The 23,520-nt window shown below is 39.2% G+C and overlaps 13 protein-coding genes and 1 non-coding gene across 14 annotated transcripts; 3 read left to right on the top strand and 11 right to left on the bottom strand.

The window, feature by feature from the left end:
• Window positions 1–285: 285 nt before the first annotated feature.
• MUB1 (MYND-type zinc finger protein MUB1) lies at window positions 286–2,115 on the bottom strand (the record flags this gene model as incomplete). The annotated part of the gene is made up of 1 exon (XM_018130025.1): window positions 286–2,115. The coding sequence occupies one exon, from the start codon at window positions 2,113–2,115 to the stop codon at window positions 286–288; it is 1,830 nt and encodes a 609-aa protein (XP_017985879.1).
• A 264-nt stretch (window positions 2,116–2,379) lies between these two features.
• VPH2 (Vph2p) lies at window positions 2,380–3,036 on the top strand (the record flags this gene model as incomplete). The annotated part of the gene is made up of 1 exon (XM_018130026.1): window positions 2,380–3,036. One exon carries the CDS (start codon window positions 2,380–2,382, stop codon window positions 3,034–3,036), a length of 657 nt encoding a protein of 218 aa, XP_017985878.1.
• A 98-nt stretch (window positions 3,037–3,134) lies between these two features.
• On the bottom strand, window positions 3,135–4,274 carry SRT1 (ditrans,polycis-polyprenyl diphosphate synthase; the record flags this gene model as incomplete). The annotated part of the gene is made up of 1 exon (XM_018130027.1): window positions 3,135–4,274. One exon carries the CDS (start codon window positions 4,272–4,274, stop codon window positions 3,135–3,137), a length of 1,140 nt encoding a protein of 379 aa, XP_017985877.1.
• Window positions 4,275–4,617: 343 nt separating this feature from the next.
• OAC1 (Oac1p) lies at window positions 4,618–5,583 on the bottom strand (the record flags this gene model as incomplete). The annotated part of the gene is made up of 1 exon (XM_018130028.1): window positions 4,618–5,583. One exon carries the CDS (start codon window positions 5,581–5,583, stop codon window positions 4,618–4,620), a length of 966 nt encoding a protein of 321 aa, XP_017985876.1.
• Window positions 5,584–5,889: 306 nt separating this feature from the next.
• Window positions 5,890–8,295, bottom strand: AW171_hschr2402 (HBL023Wp; the record flags this gene model as incomplete). Its single annotated transcript, XM_018130029.1, has 1 exon — window positions 5,890–8,295. One exon carries the CDS (start codon window positions 8,293–8,295, stop codon window positions 5,890–5,892), a length of 2,406 nt encoding a protein of 801 aa, XP_017985875.1.
• An 848-nt stretch (window positions 8,296–9,143) lies between these two features.
• On the top strand, window positions 9,144–9,572 carry SRP21 (signal recognition particle subunit SRP21; the record flags this gene model as incomplete). Its single annotated transcript, XM_018130030.1, has 1 exon — window positions 9,144–9,572. The coding sequence occupies one exon, from the start codon at window positions 9,144–9,146 to the stop codon at window positions 9,570–9,572; it is 429 nt and encodes a 142-aa protein (XP_017985874.1).
• A 119-nt stretch (window positions 9,573–9,691) lies between these two features.
• Window positions 9,692–11,473, bottom strand: SSH4 (Ssh4p; the record flags this gene model as incomplete). Its single annotated transcript, XM_018130031.1, has 1 exon — window positions 9,692–11,473. One exon carries the CDS (start codon window positions 11,471–11,473, stop codon window positions 9,692–9,694), a length of 1,782 nt encoding a protein of 593 aa, XP_017985873.1.
• A 493-nt stretch (window positions 11,474–11,966) lies between these two features.
• RRN3 (rDNA-binding RNA polymerase I transcriptional factor) lies at window positions 11,967–13,796 on the bottom strand (the record flags this gene model as incomplete). The annotated part of the gene is made up of 1 exon (XM_018130032.1): window positions 11,967–13,796. One exon carries the CDS (start codon window positions 13,794–13,796, stop codon window positions 11,967–11,969), a length of 1,830 nt encoding a protein of 609 aa, XP_017985872.1.
• Window positions 13,797–14,167: 371 nt separating this feature from the next.
• On the bottom strand, window positions 14,168–16,354 carry YPK1 (serine/threonine protein kinase YPK1; the record flags this gene model as incomplete). Its single annotated transcript, XM_018130033.1, has 1 exon — window positions 14,168–16,354. The coding sequence occupies one exon, from the start codon at window positions 16,352–16,354 to the stop codon at window positions 14,168–14,170; it is 2,187 nt and encodes a 728-aa protein (XP_017985871.1).
• A 444-nt stretch (window positions 16,355–16,798) lies between these two features.
• Window positions 16,799–18,508, bottom strand: AW171_hschr2397 (HBL028Wp; the record flags this gene model as incomplete). Its single annotated transcript, XM_018130034.1, has 1 exon — window positions 16,799–18,508. One exon carries the CDS (start codon window positions 18,506–18,508, stop codon window positions 16,799–16,801), a length of 1,710 nt encoding a protein of 569 aa, XP_017985870.1.
• A 299-nt stretch (window positions 18,509–18,807) lies between these two features.
• Window positions 18,808–20,625, bottom strand: YKU80 (ATP-dependent DNA helicase YKU80; the record flags this gene model as incomplete). Its single annotated transcript, XM_018130035.1, has 1 exon — window positions 18,808–20,625. The coding sequence occupies one exon, from the start codon at window positions 20,623–20,625 to the stop codon at window positions 18,808–18,810; it is 1,818 nt and encodes a 605-aa protein (XP_017985869.1).
• A 109-nt stretch (window positions 20,626–20,734) lies between these two features.
• AW171_hschr2395 lies at window positions 20,735–20,807 on the bottom strand. Its single transcript has one exon. It is a non-coding gene; the product is annotated as a tRNA-Lys (tRNA).
• A 521-nt stretch (window positions 20,808–21,328) lies between these two features.
• Window positions 21,329–22,177, bottom strand: MTC2 (Mtc2p; the record flags this gene model as incomplete). The annotated part of the gene is made up of 1 exon (XM_018130036.1): window positions 21,329–22,177. The coding sequence occupies one exon, from the start codon at window positions 22,175–22,177 to the stop codon at window positions 21,329–21,331; it is 849 nt and encodes a 282-aa protein (XP_017985868.1).
• Window positions 22,178–22,377: 200 nt separating this feature from the next.
• Window positions 22,378–23,124, top strand: UTP11 (rRNA-processing protein UTP11; the record flags this gene model as incomplete). The annotated part of the gene is made up of 1 exon (XM_018130037.1): window positions 22,378–23,124. The coding sequence occupies one exon, from the start codon at window positions 22,378–22,380 to the stop codon at window positions 23,122–23,124; it is 747 nt and encodes a 248-aa protein (XP_017985867.1).
• Window positions 23,125–23,520: the final 396 nt, after the last annotated feature.

Genomic DNA, 23,520 nt, shown 5'->3' with positions numbered 1-23,520 from the left:
CTTATCGCAGATTTTTTCTGATTGTAAAAGCTTAATAATAAATGACGTGTTCTTTACTTCTAAATTCTATACTCAAAATGCCAGCATATAAAAATATAAGAATACTAGAATAGTTACAACGACAGTAATACCAGCTGAATGCTTAAGTTTAGAGAATTATGCTGAATTTTGAAGGATTAAAATGAATTAAAAAAATCAATGCAGCAGTACGGTAAGAACCAAAAAAACTCCAAATCGAGTTCAACGCGGAATTACTCTTATGTAGATTCCCTTTCGTTATCCTATTCACGAACCACCAATGGCTGGATTTTCAGAAGTATCGACAAATTCCCCAGTTGACTGGCTAGCGATTCCTTGAGGGTCAACCACATTGCCTCTTGCTGTCATTAGGATGGATTGGTCGACTTCTGTTGCAGCGGTAGTCGTAGTAGTTGTCGTGCCGGCGGATTGACTAACGGCATTCGGTGTGTGCGTGCCGGTATTGTTTGCAATCGAAGATGCGCCAGTGAAAACTGACCCTACGTCATGACACCAATAACGATGATATGCCCACGACTGCAACTGGCATTCGCAGCTGCAATATTTTGTCCTCTTACAACGCCTACATTTTGGGAATTGTTTTGGATGCTCTTCCCATTTTCCGCAGAAGAAATTTGCACATTGCCTAACACCCGTGGCTTCGTGCTTACGACATGAATTCCTCATTACAACCGAACTCCAATAAGTAATATTGGCGTCATTTTCAACCTTTACTGTATACCTTTCCACCAATGCAAATAAATTCAAAGTTTCCTTATTAACAATCATACTCCATGTTTCTTCATCCAATTCCTTGGATACTTTATCATAATCCCATTTATAATTAAATTTCTTCTTCATCTGGACTTCATCATACATTCTATAGGCCCTCCAGGCATCATTTATGTTGCCCTTTTTAAGTTTAGTAAAATCTGCCAGACCTAACATCGAGAAGTTGGAAGATGCCACAGTCTGAGTATTATTATTACCTTCTTCACACATCGCATTAATCTCCACGAGCAAAGGGTCTATAACAATTGGCATTTTCTTTTTGTTCTTAGCATATTCTTCATTATCCACTAGCGATAAATTAGTAAAGTCCAGTTGCAGAATAGAATTTCCTATTAGAGCGTATCTTTCCCTTGCTCTCCTAAGAATTGGTCTAAAAGAAATGGAATCTACTACTGAAACCTTTTGTAGGTATGGTTTAGTTGCCGTAAACTTAGTTAGGAAGGCTAATAATTGCACTGACCATGTAATATCGTCTAGCTTGGGGATTATACGACCTAGGAAGAACTCCCGCGGTACTGATAATACGACGTCCGTAAGTGGATCTTTACTGTCATCCACTATGCCTAATGTCCCTTCCCATAATGATTGAAAATCAGTATCTAAACTAGTAACTGGTGGCACACAGTTATGCGTGCTAACACTAGCAGGGTCATCACATAAACTGGGAATATCTTCCCCCACCAATATTTTAAACCTCTGCATGTTAAGACACATGCGGAGGTTTGGATGCGACTTATCCATCTTGCTGAAAAAACTCTCCATCTCCTCTGGTTGTAGTTGAAAGATATCACTATTAACAATGGATTTAAAGTCGAACTCAATAGGCTCATCCTTAAAGAAATCAAAATTCCTGTGGTATATCATATAGTTATCCAACACTGTAGCTATTATCGGGATCACGCCACTATGTGCAACCTGCTTCCGTATATCCTGCGTACCCCTTGTACCGGTCAAGACCAAGCACTGAAATGCTAGTGTCCATTTCCATGCAACCATTGCCATTTTGCGTTGTCTTGCAATAGAATCCACGGTTCCCATCCGAAAACCAACGTGTAATCCCAAACACAAGTCATGCAAAGATAAATAGCAATCATGCAATATCGATACTAGCCGTTCTAATGCACCATCATCTGACATTGTCTCTCTAACTTTAGCAGAGCTAGACGTCAGAAACGTCAAGTGGTTCAACGAGTTAATTAGTGGGAGGTCTGCCACATTATCAAGAGCCCTTCTATCGTAAACTGTTTGTGATATAATGAAGCTGGCTCTATTTGATAACACTGATCTGTGGTTCAGCTCCCTCATAGCTATTTCCAGTGCCAATCGTAATATTTAGAGCGTACAAATGCCTTGCTTTCTTGTTGTAATTTTACTTTGTTTCTTCTAGCTAGTTGTCTATAATGTCGAACGGATTTGCCACCCTCTGAAATGATAAAGCTGTGTTGTACCGGACAACGGATACATCAATATAGGACAAGAACAACTGTACACAAAGCTGAGCAGACACAACACCAGGTAATACAAGGTGACAAGGATAAGTGTACTCTCAAGGGGCATTTATATTTATGAATGTTTGAACTAGTTTTATGCGAAAAACTACGAGCACAGTTGGAGGACTTATTGAAACAAGAGAATAATAGGGTTTCTGATGCAATAATAGCACTTGAGGAGGGTAAGATATCATTTAAAGCTCTTCTGGAGGTTTATAATAAGTTTTGGAAACATGAAGACGATGTGCGCCTCAGAAGTCTATTGGGTGGCTTCCAACTAAATTTGTTAAAACCACGTATTAGGGGTAGTGACTATACACCGAGCTTCCGTAGGCATTTAGAAAACTTACGGGCAGAAAGGGAGGAACAAGAATATCAGGAAATGCTTAGCCGGAATAATCGTAAATATGGCGTAGGTCTGACGGCTGTAGGGAAAGACAGTGGCGAAGCTCCAACTCTTGCACAAATTAACCGTGAAGTCAAGGAACAAGTGACTACGGTGGTAAATATCTTGGTTACAGTATTTGGAATTACCTATGGTGTTTGGTATGTGACAGGGGCCTCGGGGTTATTTCCTCCCCATGTAAGAGTGCTGTTATGTCTAAGCTGCGGAATTCTCGTTCTTATTGCAGATGTTGCAATGTACAACGTGTATAACAGAAAGATTGAGGAAGCAAAGATAAATGAGAAGCGCACCAAGGAGAAGAGACGTGTTTCCAAAAAGCTAATTATTTAATGGAGTGCGGGAGCAAGCTATGCTTGATGCAAAACGGATATACAGGATAGGCGAGTAACATTATATACCTAATCTCTCTTGTACTGTGTTGATTCATTCTATTTTCCTGTCACTGAGATAGCCGCTGGAGGGTTTGGAAGCGACTCGAGAGAAACTGCAGGGACGGTTTTATCTGCAAGATAAAATTTAGCAAATGCACCGACACGACTTCTTAATCTCTCTCTTTTCCGGGCTCTTTGTAACGTAGTGAAGTAGCTCCATTTCAACAACACTAGATAGAAGGTCTGGAAAGTGAAATCAGGCCACATGCACTTCGAAAATTCTATAACTGAATTCTCATGTGTCTGCCATAACATATAATCTGACAACCTGGTATGCCCACTGGTTCTTACTAGTATGTCTGCTTTATTGGAACTGGGCCCTAAATACATCGCGCTGTTCAAGAGTTCGACGGTAATGTCCTTGCTATTTACTACCCCATCTTTGCACAACTTGACTACTTCGTACATAGAATGGTAGATGTCATTTCTCGTTGTATATGGCAAACAAATGTAAACAATAAATGCGGTATTGTGTTTCGTCATCGATTCCACGTAGTTTATCTTATTGTTTAACTCTTCGGATAATAGAGATCTATCTCCCACAACAAATAGTTTAGCGCCATATAGTCTATCATTTAAGGTATTGGCCCGGTTTGCTAATTCCTGTAGTCGTTTACTTAACATATCTGTAAGCGTATCGATTTCTTCCTGTGGTCTATTGAAGTTTTCAATAGAAAATGCATATGCACTGGCAACGTCTATTCCAACCCTCTTACATATATGAAGCGTTCTGAACAATGTTAAGCTTCCTTCTTCATGAGCGCGCTTGAGCGGTAAATTCAATGACCTGGCGTAGCGCCGATTACCATCCATAATAAAAGATACATGCTGCGGAAGTGGTCCCATTTGTAGAATATTTAACAGTAAATTCTGAAAGAAATTCAATATTATTCTCACAATCCCAATCTGTAACAATAAGTTTGTTATTCTGACCTGTTCGTTCTGAAAGTGCCGCTTCCATTGTCCATGCACTAGATCTGAAAGCATCATATGAAGAGAAGATTTTGAATGCTGTTGGATCGGCTTAGGCGTCTCCGTAGCACCAGTAACAGCAGTTAGCGGATTTAGGTTCCACTGTAGCCGCTGTACCTTCTCTTTTTCCGACATGGCGCTAATCTCTTCATGAGCTACCTCCATTGTATGATAATTACTGTGTGGTATCTAATATTCACAGTGGTAGGTAGGAATCTGAATTTATTAAACAGTTTTTGTTGGCGCCTTTTTGTACTTACACAGAATCGTCTTTATTTGATCTAGCGTCAGAAAGTTAGTTAGTCAAAGTTTAGATTATGTCAAGAGGGTCACTAAAAGCGACGCGCAAATAATGACAGCGCAAAAAGGTACAGATACGACGATACGCTCATTGCAGATACTAAAATCTCTATATAGCCGTGGAATGTGGCATGCCTACAACATTGTAGCCCTTGTTAGAAATAATCCTCAGCCTGCTAGCTGCAGATCTCATATACAGTGTACCTTTTTATAAAAGTCTGGTTTCAACGCTGTAGATTAGCTTCATTGTTTGCTCCATGAAAGTCAGGCACAGTATTGTATGAGGGCAAATTCTGAACAACTGGGCACTGAATCCCTTATAAAGCGCGGTTACACCTTCTATGCGTAATGTTTTGTAAAAGCAGTCTATTGGACCCTTGTAAAGGTTACCTCTCTGGTTAGATACTCTCGTCAATATGACGTCCCATGGATTCATGACGACTGCACAACCTATACCAGAGAAAACTGAGGCCGTCAGATGTAGAGTAGTTCCCTCCTTTAAGAAATCATGTTCTATCAAGAAGCGTTTGGCTAAATTGTATACCGGTAGTTGAACAGATGATCCTATACCGGTTCTAATGATCGCAGCATCAACTCCACGGTAGAGACCGCGAATCCCTTCCTTTTTTGCAATCGTTCGCAAAGCAGTGAATGGAGAAGAGTACTGTGTTTGTTGCCCTATACGGATTACCGGCGAATAAGATTGCATCCGAGTTTTTACTAGGTAAAGAGGGGATCCTGTTACTGCGCCGATAATACCTGACGTCGCTCCCGCGGCGATATTAACATACATATTTTGAAGTTCGCGAGGGTCCTTGCCTGGGAAGAATTGTCCATTTAACATACTACGAATTGGCTCATAAAATCCCAATCTCGATCCATTTAGTGCAATTTGGTAGAAATAGGCACAATTCAATCCTTTCTGAAGCCCATGTATGCCTTCATTCTTGTATATCACACCTAAGGCATGGGGTACGTTTCTATATGCGCGCTCATTTACCCCAGACATTTCACCTTGTAATTGCATCCGAGTCTTCACCGTTTCTATGGGATTTGTGAATATGACAGCTAAGCAAGCTGCAAGGCTCCCGGCGACAAAGGAACCAATCTTTGATATCTTTTGTGCTGCACTATGTTCATGTTTGTAGCCCTTTCCTTTATCTTCCATAGGCATTGCGTAATGATTTTATCTGTCGTAAAATAAGCAATTGATATTAAAAATCTATGATAATGATAAAGAGATACTGCGAGTATTTAAGCTATCTATCTATTTTAAATCCAAGGTTTTTCTCTAGTCAATGCACCCTCAGATGCCACGTTCCCTTTCTGCAAATTTTTGTCAGACGACCTTTTTTTGCAGCGATGTTCTATTCTCGAGAAAAATTAAACATTCTCATGTAAAAACATTCTCACGTAAATCGAAGAACAAACCAGCTCTAGCTGTAAGCTTCCCGTATTATTATCTATCCTATTACCGAAATTACCTAAATCTATTTATTTGGTTGCCACAATCTAGACAGTGGCGATTTATAGGCTCGTTAGCCGCAGTGGATGTGAAGGCGATTCTATCGCCTCCACAAATATTACAAACACCTTTCGTACTGAATAAGGAACCAGCGACAGTTTTAGAAGTTTGCTCGCTGTGATTTTCTGCCAGTGGTGGCTGTAGCTTAGGAATACTACTTAAACTGGTTGTGGACCTACTTTCATGAGGGCACAACTTAGACTTTCCTAAGGTATTTGATAATGGTTTAGAAAATTTTGCTTTCATAGTATTCATCGTCATGGACGTGCGTGATGGTGCAATTGAATTGGACGTATTCTGCTCGGTGAAGATGCCTGCCGCCTGATCGCCTTGCAGCATCTTCAATACTTTTGTTCTAATATTATTTGATATATCATGGCGGTAAACCCTGATGATACCAGAGGTATCTGCAAATACAAGAATCAAACCAATTGATTGCTTCAATGGCGTAGTTTTATTACCTGGATTTTTAGCTTTCTCATAATCACCTTCAAAAGAGGAAGTTTTATGTCCAAACAAGGCTTTGCGTGCAGCTAATTGGTAGTCAGCTTTACTGTCAGCAAATGCGACTGTCATTTCACTAATCAAATCGTTTGAAAGTGATAGAACTTGTAAAGATGAAGATGGTGCGAATATTGCAGCGCTAATATTATGATTACTGGCATGTAGTGTGATACAATCCGTGTTTTTATAGTATTCTTCGTTATGGTGGACGTGATGTATCGGTGTATGACGAGCGATGGATTGTGAATCATTCTGTTTTGGCTTCTTGAGAGCTTTTTTCAGGATGTTCTTTATCGAGCCAATTAACTTCATTGAGTTTTTTCTTTGATGTGAATTAGGCAGTCTAACCATTGAAACATCAGAAGACTTTGTAGTCATAGAACTCGTATCGGGGCTCGTAGTATATTCATCGTCACCATGTAAAATCCACGCGTGTATAGAGTGGCTCTCGCTTGCACTAATTACAATCGAAGTTGCATTTCCCATAACAGCATAGTCAGCGGATATTTGTGATGTTTCATTTGTAAATCCCTGTAGTAATTCTTGGAGCATGAAGGTATCCATGTCAAAAATTCTTATCCTAGAATCATTAGAAGTTATCATGATCTTCATCCCAGAGTTGGATTTGCCTTCAATGAATTGAATTCCGGTGATTTTAGGCCCACGTCTATTCTTTTTATTCTGTTTGTGAGCTTTATCCAATAAGTGAAAGCGATGGTACTCCTCCAGGCCGTTCACATATAAAACATAAATATAACCGTTGAATGTTCCAACTAGAACATATCTACCGTCAGGTGAAATACTCATGGCGGTAATTAAATCCCCACAATTAAATGAGAAAGTAACCTCCGCGTCTAATATAGACCAAACTCGCAATACGGTATCTAAGCAACCACTCAAAAAAAAACGATCGTCAGAAGGATGGAATTTTACGCATGTTACAAAATCCGGGTGTTCAAATGTCTTTAATGATGATTTTCTGTCACAATGCCATAGTTTTACAGACTTATCCATAGAAGCTGTAAGTAAGAAAGAGTTTTTTGACCAATCACAATCCAAAATGTCTTCGGTATGCTCATACAAGGTTCTATACGGGCTGGGATGAAAAACTGGTGCATATAGGTCCATTCCCACATGTTTTCTATCTCGTCGTTCTGGACTTGTATAATCGGACCGATTATATTTCGAAAGGTGGTTGTTAAGTAAATTTATAGTTTTCGCACGTCCGCGGTCCATAATTTGGGATTCATCAAGGCCCCATCTTTCCATAGGAGTAGAAAGCACCTTCCAAATGTGCAAGACATGATCTTTCCCTGCAGTTGCCATGTACTTTCCATCCTTACTAAACTTCATAACCCATATCGGTCTCTTGCGTTCGGTAGCACCATTACGTGTAGGTGAAACGCGCATTGCAGTGTCAATTGCAGGGTTCGGAAGATCCTGAGCCACAGAGTCATTGATAGGGGGTTTAAGTTCCTGAGCTAAAAAAAATTTACGGAAACGCTTAAATCCTCTTCTTCTCATAGAGATCTTTGCGTAGACAGGATGGCGTAAATGCTGCATAATAGCTTCCTTATTACCATGCTGATTTAAAAGACTTATGAATTTCCATTGCTCTTGGCTTAGTGGCCCTGGAGCCGTACTTCCGTTGTTTGAGACTGGCGTTGTCGGCTCTGTATCGATCTCAGTACTGCCATCGACTGTATGCTTATCATCTGTGTTCACAAATCCATTGGAAGCAAAACCTACTTTGCCTTCAAAAGTTCCTTTTCTTGTACAGCGCATTTCATCAGCATTTACTTCAGTTAACCTTGAGCTCTCGTCGTAATTACTAATTGCACTGCTCTGTACAGACATCACGTTATAATTTTTTAACCTATTCGGCTCTTATGTATAAAATACAGTTCTTAATTCCCTATAAGAATGTTACTAAATTCTCATAGACGAAAGAACTCCTTTTAAGGAAAACCTCTTACCGTTCAATTCTCTTAGTAATTGAGCTCTGATGTATCACTAATGTATCACTATAGAGCTATATTACGTTTGTAATGTATTCCAGTACCAGAAGCAATTCAGTGAGATATTAAAACTTATTGAATTCAAGTTCTAAAATCTTCTACCGCCAAAGTAATAATGAAGAAGGCCTATCATCTGAAGTTCTTCTTTTTGTTCTGGTGGTGGACCCTAACTGAAATTTTAAATAATTAAGGACCCTTTTCCATTTTGTTACCCGGTTCCGAAGGCTTTGCTTTGCTGACCAAGGTTCCAATATAAGCACAGCGGCACACAAGATGTGAGCTAATGACAATCCAGTTATTGGTTAATTGTAATAACGAATAAAAGCAGTACTCGGTCGGCATTTTTGCATCTTTAATATATTTTATAGTATTTTTGACAATTTAGATGGGTTCCATATAAGGGGGAGGAATATGGAATTCAGATTCGGTTAACAAAGGAAATTCACGTCAGTAATAGACATCGATAAACTCTAGTTAATGGAATGATTATTTGAACGCGTCATACTGACCATATGAACGTAACATGGCTTTCTATTTTGCATATACTCTTATGAAGTGGTAATCAGGATGGTTATCTCTTAATCTGGTTTTTATATTTATTTAGATTAACTTGTGAAAATTTCATACACTTATGGCCGTCATATATGTAACGGAACCAATTAGATGGAAAGATAACCAAGATAAGAAATGTCAGTAAAGCCTATAGACACATTCATTAGTAACTCACTTCAATTGCTTTCCGCTAATCCGTCGCAAACATCAATTTCGTTTACGTATAAGAACAAAAACGTTGATGACAAGCAGTATTCTCACGTAACGTTCAAGACACGCAATAGTCACCTAGGGTTAAATTGTAAGTTCAGAACGAAAAAATCCAAGGATGTTTCACGTCTACTTAGTGCTTTAGGCCCAAGAGGAGTAAATATTGTTACTTCAAGTATTGAGAAGAAGAAGATAAAACAAAAGAGCAAGGACGTAGTGGGTATGGCTACGTTACTTGTAAATACAGAAGTCAAGGAATATATACCGGAATCGGCAACGGTTGGTGGAGGATCTTCATCAACAGTTAATAATGTCAAAAGTAAGAAGAGCAAGAAGAAGGGCAAGAAGCGCTGATTGTTTTGGACAAACAGCATTGCATTAGAGAATATGTATAGGCATACAACATTTGCTGTATATAATTATAACCAATCGTCAACGTCATCATTTAAGTACTAACTTAGTTTACCGCACTATTACGTTATTAAGTGGGAACCTCTCGGCGACCTCGCAGGAGACCTGGCCGGAGACCTTCCTGGAGACCTGGCCGGAGACCGTGCGGGCGACCTTCCTGGAGACCTTCCTGGAGATCTCCCTGGAGAGGTCGATCTGCCGCGGCCGTTAGTCTTCTTTTTGCGCCTAACAGACTTTGGACGGGATGTTGATAAGAATTTATCCATCATCAGTCTAGTTCGTTCCAACTTGTCGAAATCTGCTACGCTATCATTGTGGCGATTGTCTAAGTTAAAAGATTTTAAACTTCGCTCACACTGTAAGCGGCCTTTTATGCTACCTGGAGAAGCGACAGGCTGACCAGACTTCGAAGTAGGATTATCTGATTTATTTCCCATGTTGACCTTTATGTTTCCAAAAAAGCTGCTTTCATCATCAGTATATACAGGTGGGATGTCATCACCCTTCTGAAGCACTATGTCTTGGCACTCTTTTCCGTTGTATGCAGGTGGGATACCAATTTCACCATATAAACTGCCAAAGGCATACTTTTTTACATTAGCTTCGATAAATACAAATCCCACACTTCCTAGGTTAAGATGAAGTTCAATTTCATCTGATTCTGTTTGCTCTGTTTTTGGATCGTGAACGGATAATAACTGTTCGTTAAGAATATCAGTTATATCCCCCTTTTGGTTCAATTCCACTTCCATTATATCATTTCGTAAGCCCACGTTGTCTATATCCTCTAGCAATCCCTCTCTGGTGTACGTCCTTGTGTAGGTAGCATTCATTGCTCCAATGCCTATAAATAATTCGATTCCTACATTTTGCGCAAGATCCATCAATTTTTTACCGTTATGTGTAATGAAGATACAGCCGGATCTGTACCTATATCCTATCCCTACAACATCACCCTCATGTAATTTTGGAAGAAGCGTACTTGCGTAGAAGGCATTATTAATACGAAGTTTCCCAGTGGATTCGTACGCAATAGAGTATGGGCACCGCCCTGGCATACAGAAGTAAGGGTATGGGCACGTTACCAAACCTACACTGAATATGGAATTTGACTTTAGGTTATTTTTAAACCTAAATACTTTTACCTCAAAATATACCGCGTCACGCTTATTGTTTGGTAGTGGGAAATTTAATATTGATGAAGATGACATATTGTACTTCGTAAATGTGATATTAAGCTTATCCTGTACAATAAAACTGGGCAAAAAGTTTCCTTCAATATCAACGTTATCATTTATCGAAGGTAGCATGTAGTAAGCTTGGATGCCTCTGTCTCTAATAACCTGCCTGTCTTCTAAGCTCGTATATGTCCCAAACGCTCTCACCATAGGAGGATTAATCAGGCAAAATTCTTTAGCACGAAGGTAAAGTTCAACTTCAAAAGGCGACATCTTTGCAAGCTCTACCTTTTCAATTTCCGTAAGAGCTTGTGTATTTACCTGACTTGATGTAAGATATGAATTACTTACCATTACGCCGCTCCCATTTTTAAGCAATCTCAGATGCTCCCGAGCACCTTCTTGATCGTACTCTTCCTCTTCATTACCATAACAGCAAGAAAAATAACCAGCTAGGATAATTAGCACCACTGTTAAAGCAGCAAATGCGATACCCAAAGAGTTAAGTATAATAACATTTATTGGGTCAGCATCTTTCGACCCTTGTGCTTTAAGATCTATACTGGTTGGAAAAAGGAAAACAGTATTAGATCCACTAGCATCGCTAAAACCTAATTTAGACTGTGTATTAGATATCTGGTTTTGATAGAACTGTTGCTTCGTCATACTTGCAACTTTCACCTATATGATGCACTTAACTATGGATATACTTCAATATTACAGTCCAAGGCTGGAATTTGCATATTCTTGACGTCCTATTCCTTTAGTAAAGCACCAAGAGACTCCTTTTCTAACACAGTTATATCCTTGTGCATCGTTCTAAGTTCCAACTTTGGGGACGCGGATCGATCACCCTTTAACTGCTCAAAAAAAAGGAAACTAAGTAGACTCGGGATTTCGTTTAAAATGACATGACTCGTTGAAACGGCTTCTATTTATGATAGCTGATTACTTACCAGACTGCATGAGGGGCTGTAAAACTGTAAATCTATAGTAACCTGATCAGAGGGCTTGTAGTCAGCTGATTGCTCACTTTTAGTGCCGTAAAATGCACTCCTCGCCAGTTTAAAAAAGTAAAAGTGGGTATCGATTCCTTTGATATGGAGATTATTCTCTATATAATAATGGTTATTACATTTGCAGAATAGTATCAGTTAAATCATGCCATGGGATCATCAAATTCGTCGCTTTCATCGCTTTCATACTCGCCGCTTATGTCACTCCATTCTATATAGTAATCCTTCATAATCTTTTTATACTGCTTCAAGAATAGAGGATCGAAAGGGAAGTACGATTGTAAGTCAACGAACTGCTGCCTTGCAGCAATTGACCAGTTGCTTACAGTTCTTTCGTTGTTTTTAGTTCCGACGTTCGCCTTCCCTATAATACCCCGAAGCCTTTCGTTACTATTGTTCTCTAAAATGCTGAAACAGTAAACGATGTCTTCGCGTTGGGCTATACGTGCAAACATCATCATTACATTCTCATTACAGTACTTTAATGGATTTAACTTGGAGATGACCATCCGTTGAAAAAATTTGTCAATTGCACATTCCCACGAGCTGCTATCGCGAAATAAAGCATGACGGAAACAAAATATGTAACATAAAGATTGGAATGCAGCGTAGAAGTTCTTAAACCTGTCCATGCCACCAGGGAGTTCGACTTCATCTTCTCTTTCCGTAACATACCTATTTAGCCAGGATATCAGATAGCTGGCCACAAAGGTAATTTGAACGTCAGTTAATTTCTTGGCGCGAGCGACAAAAGAGCCTAGGTACTGTAGAGCCTTAATTTTCTTCTCCATAATTTCGTTTGGTGAAAATGCTATGTCTATAAACGTAACTAGGAAGGCATCCATGAGTTCCGTTTGCTGTTGCGATACATGAAACATGATGTATTGCACTGACCTTGTGTAGTAGGTGGGCAGGATATGAGACTTGAATAAAGATATCAAAGTATTGAAAATGCTTACTCCATCACCGGATTCTATGCTATCTGGGGTTAATGCATCGGAGAGCCTTGTAGTAATTAAAGATAATATGGCATCGAGCTTGGCTGACAGTTCTTTAATATTTCTCGATATTTCAACATTGTATTCCTCATCGCCTTCTAAGTCTTCATCCGCTTCATCTGCAACTTCATCTTCAGAGAAATCAGAGGAATCTAAGTCATCTTGATCGTCAAGTTCATTATCGATATCGTCTTCAATTTCATCATCCAGCTCGTCCAACTCGTTCTGCAACTCAACATCAATGGCAATTATCTTTTCAATAACCATAGACCAAGCCTGAAACCGAAGTTCCTGGCAGTATTCGGTCAAAGTCAAGATGTTGCTTATATAGTTGACTAGATTCTTAATCGAGTCATTGCTGTTAGGGAAATACTTTGAAATATATGAATCAATGAAATTTGTTGAAGAAGGAATTGCTCTCAAAAAGTATTTCAGCATCTCATGATGCTTAACCGTCTTCGTTGTGGGCAGTTTAAAATTTGATATTAGGGCCATAGACACATCTTGCCACCATTTAGGTATACTGGAACACAATATTTGTAGAAAATATACATAACTAGTTAGAGTAGGTTTAGGCAATGCCCACCATTTCTGAAAGTTAATTATTCTCTGAATCAATGCCACTCCTCTCTTGTTATCAATTTTATTGATATTGTTACTCAGCACTCCCAGTAATACATTGAAGTTCTCTGGAGAGATATAATCAGGGCTTGATGCAGGTAAAGATAACTGATTAACTAGCGAATTTAACTTGGTTACATCCTTTAAAGTTTCTGAATCATTTAATGCATCAGTAACATAGCCTTTGAATAGTTGTAGTGAGATTTTATCATCATTGGTAACTACTTCCTGTGAATTATATCTTGTTACTAAATTCTCGGCAAATTCAACTTTGCGCTTCTTCGTCTCAACAACTTTTGCTATCTCAAGATCCTGATTAGAAGTCCTTTTTTGAGACTTCTCTATTGCCATCATATTGTTCCAACTTAGCAAACTACTCGTATCTTCAATGATCTCTCCTATGTAAATTTGCAAGGAGATATAGATGCAAGAGCGCATCGCTTATGTTTGATTTTTTCGAAGGGGTGTTCAAAAAAGTAAAACAAAAAATTTTCCCAAAAAAAGAAACGGCATTTGAAGCAGATGATTGATTACCAATGCATGTAAGTAAATATTTTGTATACAAATAAAAAATGCGTGTATTATACGAGTACATCATAGTAACCTCTTTGGCAATCCGAGGCGATTTATGCTTAATTTATGTGGCGGATCTTGAACTCCAAGCTGAGTATAAGTTGAACTCATTTTAATATCGTTTAAATCCTTACTTCGCGTGATAATATATATTACCTTATACTTTTGCCCGGAATCATGGACACACCGAGTTGTTCTGAGCCAACATATGTCCAACCTCCAAATTGCTGCTGTACTGATTCACTTAAAAAATCGTTAACAACGCTATCAATAGGTTTCTCCCTCGTGAATTCCTGATCGAAATTACTGGTATCCAAGGCGCTCATCACAGGAGGTTTGTAAGGTGGAATATAACCCTTCATCCATAGCCGCTTCCAACTTAGTTGACTAAAAAATGGATGGCGTTTAATTTCGTCTGCACCATTGTATCCTAATCTTTTTTTAGGCTCTCGACTCAACAACTCTATTAGTAATACTTTAGCATCCTTGTCAAACCCATCAGGAAACCTCAATGGCTCCTGGAGAATCTTTTTGTACATTTTTGGAACATCTTCATCATAGTATGGGGGTAAGCCAGTTAACATTTCGTATAATAGTACGCCCAGCGTCCACCAATCAACAACCTTAGAGTATCCTTGACCAAGCAATAATTCTGGTGCTAAATACTCTGGAGTACCGCAGAAGGTATTAGTCTTGTCTTGATCTTTCATGTTTAGTTTGCATAAACCAAAATCACATAGTGCTATATGACCTTGATGATCCAGTAAAATATTTTCGGGTTTTAAATCACGGTAGATGACATTCAAGCTGTGTAAAGTTTCCAAAGCGCACAACAATTCCGCTGTATAGAACCGAGCCCTGGAGAGATCAAACCTACCTTCCTTTTGCAAATGAAAAAATAATTCTCCACCGTTTATGAATGCGAGAACCAAGTATAACTTTTCTGGGGATTGAAATGAAAACTTCAATGGCACAATAAATGGGTTATCTACTCTGGCCAAAACAGTCCTTTCTGCAAGGGTGTGTGTTACTTCTGATTTAGAGACAATATATGATTTCCTGAGAGCTTTTAGTGCATAGACTTTATTAGTATCTTTCTTTCTAACCTGCATAACCTTACCAAAAGAACCTTTTCCAATAACTTTTAACAACTCAAAATCATCAATGCTTAATGGTTTGTTTTTAGATGGCTTGTAATCAACAGTGATATTTACCTTACCCAATCCCGTTTCCAGTTGCAGCCACTGATGGTTGTATAACCTTATACTAGATGCAGAGTTGAACTGTAGATTCAATGAAAGTTGGAAGGAACCAAGATGAATATCCATGTTCTCGTTGACTTTCCTTAATAAATCTTTCAACTCGGGATCACTTTTTGCATAGAGTTGTTGCCATGGCTTAGATGGGAGCAAAATGGAAGGTATACGAGCGAATACATCGACCTTTAGGTAAGGTAATTTACGGGTGACGTCAAATGTCGATATCTTATTAAAAACTGGATTCTGGATCGTTCCAGATTCTGGTTCAATAGTAGCGACCGTATTGTCAAATTCAATTGTCAAATAAATGAGAGGATTGAGACCCTCTAAATCAGGTAGTGTAATTGTAGCAGGGATATAATTCGTCGCCAGATCGCCCGGCAGTAATTTTTCTTCATATTCACCCAAGGCTACGTGCTCTAAATTAGTGATAAGTTCTTCGATTGAATTTGAAATGTTCCTAGCGGGGCCTGAATTGACACCGGAAGCTAATAGCTTGCCCAGCACCTGTTGGTTGGAAGTGATCGGAAATGGAAGCTTAAACGCTTCACCATTATAAATCTTGATTGTCATTATACCACTAGTATTCATTGTCGAATACTCTAGCCGCTGTGATTCTTCAGGAACATTTTTTGGTGGCTGGTGATTTGGATTCTGTGAAACGCTTTGTGATTGCGAGTTAGAACTGTCCCTCGCCTTCTCTTCTTCAGCAAGGTCGGTTGCATCAGATGCTATATCTCTAGAACTAGATTGAGATGAGCTAGCAGCTTCATTTGAACTATTAAAAAAGCTTGGAATTGATACATCTGTAGATAGACGAACTGGGGCAATCGAATTGGGGGTAGCAACAATTGTTTCCTTCCGATCTTTAGGAATAACTGCCGGTTCGGTACTAGTAGAATATTCACCTTCACTGTATTTTCTAGTGGAAATATCAGGAGTTGGGGAGTTCTTACTCAGATGCCCAAACATACTATGCCTAGTGCTGGAGACTTCCCTTGAATCCCTATCTTTTCCTTTGTCTTTTTCATCTTTTGATCTCCCAAACTTCAACTTATTTGCCAATTTCCAGCCGTACATGCTGTTAGTCGTTTATTGACTCTAAGCCACTGAACAACGTTACCCTTAAGCAGTGTAATTTGGTTGCGATTTGTTTTTTTTTTTTATAGTTTTCATTTAATCTAGCTTACGCCTTTATATTGTCGTTTCTTTTTGTTTAGTATACAAAGTTCTAACTATTATATGCGAAGAAAGGGACACTAATATTAGTACATAGAGTTTGAGTTAATATTGAGGTAGTCTTGAATTATGTACATTGTTAGCCCATTGTTTTACTGGGCAGCCAATTGGAGTTTATACATGTATAACATCGAATTATTATCCTTCACATTCAAGGTACTATAAGTCTTATATATTTGCAGCTACATACTTAGCTTTAACAGAAGTTAAGACAGTCTAGCATTAGACGCGAAAGAAGATCTGAAGATGCGAAAATAATGTTAAAAATATGATTAAACAAGACCTTCAGGTTCGAACAGTGGGCTCATCAGTACCAATAAACTCTTTGAACTTCAAGAAACGCAACAATACATTTACATCTTCCCTTAGGAACTCACTACCCTGTTGAGAATATGTTGATTTATCATTACAATATCTTTCGCAGTAAACTCTAATGGTAGCTCCTGAAGAACCTGTACCTGATAGTCTCAGAATATAACGTGTACCATTGGACAACTTGATGTATAATCCTTGATGTGTTGAAACTGAACCGTCTAAGTCGGTATAACTAAAATCACCGGCATCTGTAACAATTACAGCATCCCAGTCTCCAAAGTTTTTACCAATATTCGAGTTGTCCTCGACAAACTCACGCAACAAATTTATAATCTTATTGGCATCATCAATCTGGCAGTTTTCGAAGTCATAACGCGTGAAAAAAGTGCGACCATATTTAGCCCAAAAATCGTCCTGGATGGTCTTTATAGAAGCCTCTTTTTCGGGATACCTGTTTTTGTAGATTGCTAGGATATTTAACCAAGCTATAATAGCCCATAAACCGTCTTTTTCTCTGACATGGTCTGAACCAGTACCGAAAGATTCCTCACCACAAATAGACAGCTTACTAGAATCGAAGAGATTGCAAAAAAACTTCCAACCAGTAGGAACTTCATAGCAATCTAAACCCTTTTCCTTTGCTACTAGGTTGATACTACCTGAAGTTGGGAATGAACGGGCAAGACCGTGAATTCCGTGTTTGGCAAAATACGGGATTTCTGAAGCATATTCGGCAATAATAGCTACAGAATCACCTGGGGATACAAATGCAGGGCCTGCACCATAAATCATGTTTCTGTCACCATCACCATCAGAGGCTGCTCCAAATGCTATATTCTCTTTGTCAACTCTAGAGACTAAAGTATGAGCGTAAATTAAATTGGGATCAGGATGTAACCCGCCAAAATCTGGTTGTGGGTGCCAGTTCTGCAATGAGTCTAAAGGAAGACCTAATTCGTCAACAAAAATTGCCTTACCATATGGGCCAGTAATACCATTCAAAGCATCAAATAAAACTTTAAACCCGTTTTCAGCTTGAGCCTTCTTTATGAATGACTTAATCATATCAAAATCAAAAATCTCCTTCATATACTTTACATATGCTTCGGTGGTGTCAATAACGTCGACCAATAAGTCACCATATTTCTGATTCTCGCCGATCTTTGACAAGTCCAAAGTTGGAAACGACTTTACTATTTTATATTCGGTTAATTGCTTTGATTTCTCAGCAATTAAATTGGTAACCTTCTCTGGGGCTGGTGCGCCGTTAGACAAGTTATACTTTATTCCCAAGTCCTTATCAGGCCCGCCTGGGTTATGAGAGGCAGTCAAAATAATACCACCGGTAACTTTTTCATGATATGTTCTGATAATATGTGACGCGGCAGGAGTCGATAACAAACCATTCTGACCAATAATCAATTTTCTAACACCATTGGCAGATGCAATTGATGCGATCTTTTGCATTACAATATCATTGTAATAACGACCATCTCCACCAACAACTAAAACAGCACCCTTAGAACCTTCTGGTATAGCTTCCATGATAGCTTGGATGAAATTCTCAGTGTAGTTCGGGGTTTTTTCGAAAACCTTTGTGTTTTTCCTCAAACCAGAGGTACCAGGTTTCTGGTCTTGGAAAGGAGTTGTGGGGACAGTTTCTACGGTGTATAATGACATGACTTGCTTTCTTCTTCAATTTAAACGAAGGAATACCCGCCTTCCTGTACAGTCTTCAAAACTAACAGTTGATTGAGACTTAAATTGCGTAGCGTTCAGGGAGGTTACATTTTTAAATTTTTCTGTTGGCATTTTCTGTTATGGTAACCTACATCAGAAAAACGTGAGGAATTCTACGGAAGAGAATAAGGGAAAAGAAAATCATATTTCCCGCTTTATTTACTGCTGATCAAGTATTAAAGTAATAAGATTTACATAAGATAAAACCTGTGTATTGCAATTACAACCTTAAGTTCTCTTCAAGAAGATCTCTTGCCTAAATCCAATAGCTTTTCTAATGAAAGCGAGTCATCGCCAGCGTCATTATCATCGTAAATTTCGTCACTAGGAATGGTAGTATCATGTTTCTCAGCAGGCTTTACACCTAGTTTAGATTTAAGAAGCAGAGCTAATGAATCTGTCTTCCTAGATTTTTGAGGCGTGATTTTATGCTGTAGTGGTTCGTACATTTCTCCGATAGCAAAGTCTCCATTTCGGCCTTGGAGATACTGGTGGTGAAAGCACTTGAGCAAAGCTTGCTTTTGTCTATGAAGTGCAATTGCCGGTATATGTATTGGAGAATTGAGGTCTTCTTTTGTAGGATAGTCGGAAGGTAGTGGTAGTGAACTGTCCTTTTGTACTGCATCATATGGCAAAATGAATTTGCTAGAACACCAAGATGTTGGTTCCTCTCTCTTTACAATTCCTAAATGCATGGAATCAACAAAATCGTCCATAAGTTTATCAATTGATTCGTCTTTTGGCTGCTTCCAAGTGAATGGAGGGAAATCGCTTACTCGTTCATCTTCCGCGAAAGGTAATCGACATAGAACAAGTGACCTTTTTGATTCTGCATCAAGATCATCGCTTGTACGTTTTTTTGATGGGTGGTTGACCAGCAATGGGGACAAAACACACATCTGTACTTCACTATTACTTTTTTGAACATAGCGAGCAATTGCGGCCTTTTTCGACTCTACCATAGCATCAACCAGAGCAGCAAAAGCTATGTAATCTGCATCTGTACCATCCTTACTATCTGCTATGATATATACAGATTCGCCACATAAGTAGTGTCTAGGGATATTGTATAGGTCACAAAATCCTCTAATGTCTAGACCTGCTGAAGTTTCGTGGGTTCTTTCCGTTTCTAGTACCTCCGGTAGCACAACATAGTCTGCACCATATCGAAAAGCTTTTACTATATGATCATTAGTTACTGGAACGGAAGTATACTCCTCATCCTGATTAGTAGATGGTCCGTGTATTTCGTATTCTATAACAGATTTTAGGGGGATATATGCACCTTCGTTTGTTTTATAGACATATTTCCGACTTTGTAGAGAGACCGGTTTCGTTGCAGGATATCCTTCCACATTTATGCAAATACAAAAGGGATCGTCTTGAGCACCGTCCAAATTTTCGAAGTCTGCCCCCAGTCGTAATGGGCCCTGAAATACCCTTACTGGCTTTACCGGTTTATGCTTGGGTTTCTGCACAGTTTGTAGTATTTCATTCAAAGTAAACTTCATAGAGCCCTCGTTGAAGGCTAGCAAAGTACCCCACTTTGTCTTTCGAAAATTATCAGGAAATGAATCGCCACAGTAAACCAGAATTAGTCTCAGTTCCAGATGCGCTTGTAATAGCTCTAATTCGCCCTCCTCTATATTTAGTCCCTCTAGGTCATCTGTAACAACTAATACTTGCTTTAACACCTTCTTCTTGTTGAATTTTACGGCTATTTGAATTCCAATCGATAGTAAAGCATCCAGAAGCTTACTGTCCTTCAATTCTTTCAATTGTTCCACAGCGCGGACTTCTCTTAAACGCTCAAATATCTTCACTATTGAGTTTAATGTTATTGGAGCATTTGGAGGATATAGTTCATACATATTACGAACATCACTGTCATTTTTTTCAATTGGAGAATTTGCAAGCACTACCTGAGAGTAATCCGTCTTTCTAGCTTTTTGGGCCTTTTCGAAAAGAACAAATTCCAGATAAGTTTCAAACCTAATGGAGTGTTGTTTCATGGAAGGTGATGAATCAATCAAGAAGGTTGTACATTCCTGCGACATATTGTATTATTCCTGGGAGTAGATATACTAATTAGATATCCTGCACGCTGATGTTTAGGCCCTATGCTATTAAATGCGTAAAGTAAAAAAGTTACGCGGCAAAAACAAAAGCCCTGTACGGGGCTCGAACCCGTAACCTTATGATTAAGAGTCATACGCGCTACCGATTGCGCCAACAAGGCCTTTTATATTTTTCTCTTACATTGGGGGATTTATATTTATAATGGTCTTATTTTTTCATGTCGTAGATTCAAATAGGCATCTCGAAGAAGCAGCCGCCAGAAAGAAACGACGAATCAGATCTTTATGGAGGAGTAAGAGTAGTAGTGAGAAGGATTAGCTACTCTAAAGAAGTAGAGTAACCATTCGGAGTAGAACTCTAGTCGTAGAGTGCCTGCCCAGGGTCAAGTTTGAGTACAAGAATGAAGCTAGGACGAAAGGACCCTAATGTATATAAGGACCATAGTAGATATTAGAATACGACTAGGAATCCAAGAAAGGATAAGTGGTCATTGACTTAGATTAGACCTATATACATAGTAAACTAATCTATCATTGAATATTTAATACTCACGTGATCAGTTAGGCGGTCCACGACAACGGATGATTCATCTATGAGACTAAGAGATACATTTTGGTTACTAAAAGACGCTTTCAAACGTAAGGATTTAAAAACCTAGATCATAGTACATTACGTTATAGATCATATAGCTGGTACTACTTTAGACAGTACATCCTTAACAACTATAATTTCAAGCATTAGTGGATTATCCCTACCAACTCTCAAGGCAAGCTTTTTCAATTGGTTGATCAACTCTTCAACGAGTTTCACGTCACTTGCGTACAAGACAGAACTATCATGAAAAGGCTCCTTCAACAGCTCCATGTGTAACGGAAAATACCACACACTAGCTTGCTGTATAACATCTGGAGTAACAAACTGTTTTCTAGAAGAGGCATTTTTAGCAACCATCCATTGACTTAGGTCGATAATATCCTGTAAAGAATTCATTCCAGCGCCACCGCCCTTTGCAGTAACGACTAATCGATGCATCCTAATGTGGATTATGATATCTAGAATGTAACGTTTTAATGCTACATGTACGCTAACATTATTGGGGCTCTTGCCGGTGATCTTATTGCCGACTATATCACCTTGTGGTCCTTGTGTAGCAAACCAAAAACAAGACTTCAAAAAGCCTGATAATCCAGCAGCTCGTTTAATAGTACCAATGCAAACTAAATCTGAATGATTTCTTGCTAATTGAAGCAACCATTTTGCTACCCTTCCTTGTTGCATTTGCGAGACTTCATCCAGACGTGCAAGTACAATTATGCTGAAAGACCTGTATTTTTCTACTTGAGTTGGCTGTTTCACTATTTCATCATAATGTTCCACAACCGCTGTCTTGGCGTGAAGGCCCGGATCTAGAACCATTAGTATTCGCTCATGTTTATCGGTAAAGCATATAAAATTTCTGTGTAGAACGGAGCACGCTTCAAAACCAGCTTCAAAAAGCGGCAGCTCCCTGCCAAACTGTGGATCCGTCATTTAGCGTTACACCCTAGCAGAGCAACTATTGCTAACCATTAATAGTCCTAGGGCTCATGATTTGTAGCAATCACATCAATTCGTAAACAATGACATCAACTTTCTGTTAAGAAAATTTGCGTGTAACTAACTCATCTCATCTCATCTCATCTCAGCTCCTGATCGTCGCACGCTATTCCACAGAGAATCTACATCTTAGCATGACGAAACTAGTCCATAATGTCCAGAAAAAACAACATCGTGAGCGTTCGCAGGTAAGCGAGCGTTCCAGGTTTGGTTTTCTGGAGAAGCACAAAGATTATGTGAAACGTGCGCAGGATTTCCACCGTAAGCAATCTACACTGAAAATTCTACGGTCTAAGGCTCAGCAGCGTAACCCAGATGAATATTATCATGCTATGCACTCGAATAACACCGATGAACGTGGTCTTCGTATACAATCGCGTCACGCAACTGATACGCCCTCATCCCTATCAACAGAGCAGGTGAAATTACTGAAGACACAAGATTCCAACTACATCCGCACTGTGAGACAGGTTGAAATCAAGAAGGCCCAAAAATTAACTAATGAGGTTGCTTTCAAACATACAGGAAAACATACAATTTTTGTTGAGGACCGACCTTCCATGACTGAATTCAACCCCGACCAATATTTCAATACTCCTTCTGCCCTGTTATCGAGGACGGAAAACAGACTAACGAACCAGCAACTTGCGGAAGTCCGGTTAGCTGACGCTGAAGAAGTCATGCCCCCTTCCTCCCTACACAAGAAAAAGGCCAAGAAGTTAAAAATCGTAGCGTCTCACCTAAAACGTGAACAAGAGCTCCATAAAATACAACACTATATGGACAGACAACGGGAACTAATGAAAAAGGGATCAAAAAAGAAACTTATAGATAATTCTGGTAATGTAACATACAAGTGGAAGAAGCAGCGGAAGCGCTAGGTGCCTTTTCTCCACGATTATTTTGCGACTTGCGTGATGTCCGCCTTTTCTCCGCATGGGAGTTGTGGTTGCGTGATGCACAACAATGGAAGGAAAATTCAGCCTTTCATAATCCGTAGTTATACTGTCCGCCATTGGAACGAATATATGGCGATACATCATCAGATAATGTTGATCACACTCACCCTTTTTGCGACAGCATCCCCCAACCGCGATATCTAGCAAATCCTTCTCCCGGTGAGCTTCATAATCTACCAATTTCCACAAATGTAACAATGGGAGATTTTATTGTGCAACTGGTGATACACTAGCCACTTTTAATATGTTTCCCAGTGCCCTTGGAGCGCAATTTATCTTATCATATGCAAAACTCTGCCAAAGGAGTCGTAATTTAAG

Source organism: Eremothecium sinecaudum, chromosome II (genome assembly GCF_001548555.1).
Source record: "Eremothecium sinecaudum strain ATCC 58844 chromosome II, complete sequence".
Classification (NCBI taxonomy): Eukaryota; Fungi; Ascomycota; class Saccharomycetes; order Saccharomycetales; family Saccharomycetaceae; genus Eremothecium; species Eremothecium sinecaudum.
The sequence above is the reverse complement of the archived record's forward strand: the minus strand, read 5'-3'. Positions and strand labels throughout refer to the sequence as shown.